The following is a 1,701-nucleotide window of genomic DNA, read 5'->3' as shown; positions in this document are numbered from 1 at the left end:
CCCCGCGCCCGCCGGGCCCCAGCCGCCGCCGCCGCCCGCACTGGGCTTCAAGACCAAGGCCGTGCTCCGGAAGCGGTGCCGGGACTGCTACTTGGTGAAGAGGCGCGGGCGCTGGTACGTGCTCTGCAAAAGCAACCCCAAGCACAAGCAGCGGCAGATGCTGTAGCCCGCGCCCGAGCGGCGCCTGGAGAACCGTCTTGGCCTCATCAAAGAAAAGTACAGCTTAAGGGCTCTGTGGCCGCGCACGTTTGGGTCATGGGGCTCGTCGACTCAACTCCCGGGCCTTTCAGTTCTTTTTACCACCCACATACAGACGGACAGGCCAGAGCCGGGCGGAAAGGAGCTCTCTCTCCCTGCAGGAGCGTGTGTGCTGGGCAGGAGGGTGCACCGTACGGGGAAGGCAAAGCTAGTTTCATGCCCAGCCTCAGAGTGCAAGTTCTCCCGACAGGGCGGAGTCCGCAGGCCCTCCTGTACCCGAGGTGGATGTGAACTCGAGTCACTGAAGTCCTGTGTGAGGACAAGAGTGAAGGACAGTCACAGCATCTGTAACTCAAAGGAAACTAGATTTGGTTATGAATAAATGCATTTTGTTTAGCATTAAGCTTGTCTGTCCCCCTCGGCCTGGGGTGCTGATGTGCCTTAGGACGGCAAGTTGGTGCTTTCAGAAAGTCCTAGTCAGTTGTCCGCTCAGAAAAATGCCTGTACCCTGGTGGCTTCACCGAGGAATCTACACTATCTGGGGAAAGCACTGCGGTCCCAGCCTTTGGGGAAACTTTGTCAGTGTTGATAAGCTGAGAGGGATCTGTGCTCCTTGGAAGGAGGGTCTCAGGGACCTGCGTGGCCACCTGCTGTGAACCCCAGGTTGTTAAATCTTGCAAACCCAGGGAACTTGAGGTTCCTCTGGCCGTTTACTGATTCCAGAGCACCACGGTGCATTGGCTAGGCCCTTGACACGCAGCCTGCAGCCTGCAGCCTGCAGCCAGGGAGGTGCATGATTCAGTTGTTCCGAAGGGTTATTTTTTATGAAGAAACGCTTTTACTGTGAAACCTAGGAAGCGCAGGGATGGCATGTATTTACACGACTGATGACACAGACGAGCAGAAAGATAGTAACCAGTAAAATCTTGCACCGTTGTTCAGTGTCATGGTCTTCTGACTCCCTGCTGACATGGTAATTCTCACACACTTTTCCATGCTTTCCCACTTTACAGACTAGGAAGTTGAGGCACACAGTGTTGTAGGCAGCTGAGTTAGAAATACTATAGGCAGTCAGACAGGGCTGGGCCCTCCAGGGAGCTGGTATGGAAGACATGATACCTTGCAGCTGTGGAAGAGACAGGCACTTCCACTGTGTGCCAGACCTCAAGACAAAAGAAACAAACGCACCCACATACCTCCCTAGGGATGGATCTCAGCGATTTATATTCTAAATAGGCATCAGTCACCTTGCAAAAGCCAGGAAGTCACTAAGCCCAACTCCCTAAAGGAAAAGCTGCTGTTCTGTATTCGTGCCCGCTTGCTTTGTGACTCCCTTCCCCATTTGATCCTGATTTAATCAACTTTACCTGAGCAATTATACTTGTAATCTTATTGGTTAGCCATAGTTTTGTCCCACCTCATACCCACCTTGCAAGTTCCCTTGTTTCCCACCTCACCTTGTGCTTTAGCTCTATAAAAATTGCCAGAAAAGGCAGATTCCTA

At 52.9% G+C, this 1,701-nt stretch overlaps 1 protein-coding gene across 1 annotated transcript; it reads left to right on the top strand.

Moving 5' to 3' along the window:
- Positions 1–36: 36 nt before the first annotated feature.
- Positions 37–601, top strand: Mrpl36 (mitochondrial ribosomal protein L36; the record flags this gene model as incomplete). Its single annotated transcript, XM_013505863.1, is given in 1 exon segment — positions 37–601. A coding segment is annotated over 1 exon segment (130 nt), but the record flags the coding sequence as incomplete, so codon positions are not given.
- Between the last annotated feature and the right edge of the window lie 1,100 nt (positions 602–1,701).

The sequence above is a fragment of the Chinchilla lanigera genome, unplaced genomic scaffold (genome assembly GCF_000276665.1).
Source record: "Chinchilla lanigera isolate Chin_1 unplaced genomic scaffold, ChiLan1.0 scaffold00103, whole genome shotgun sequence".
Classification (NCBI taxonomy): domain Eukaryota; kingdom Metazoa; phylum Chordata; class Mammalia; order Rodentia; family Chinchillidae; genus Chinchilla; species Chinchilla lanigera.
This window is presented reverse-complemented; position numbering and strand designations above follow the sequence as displayed.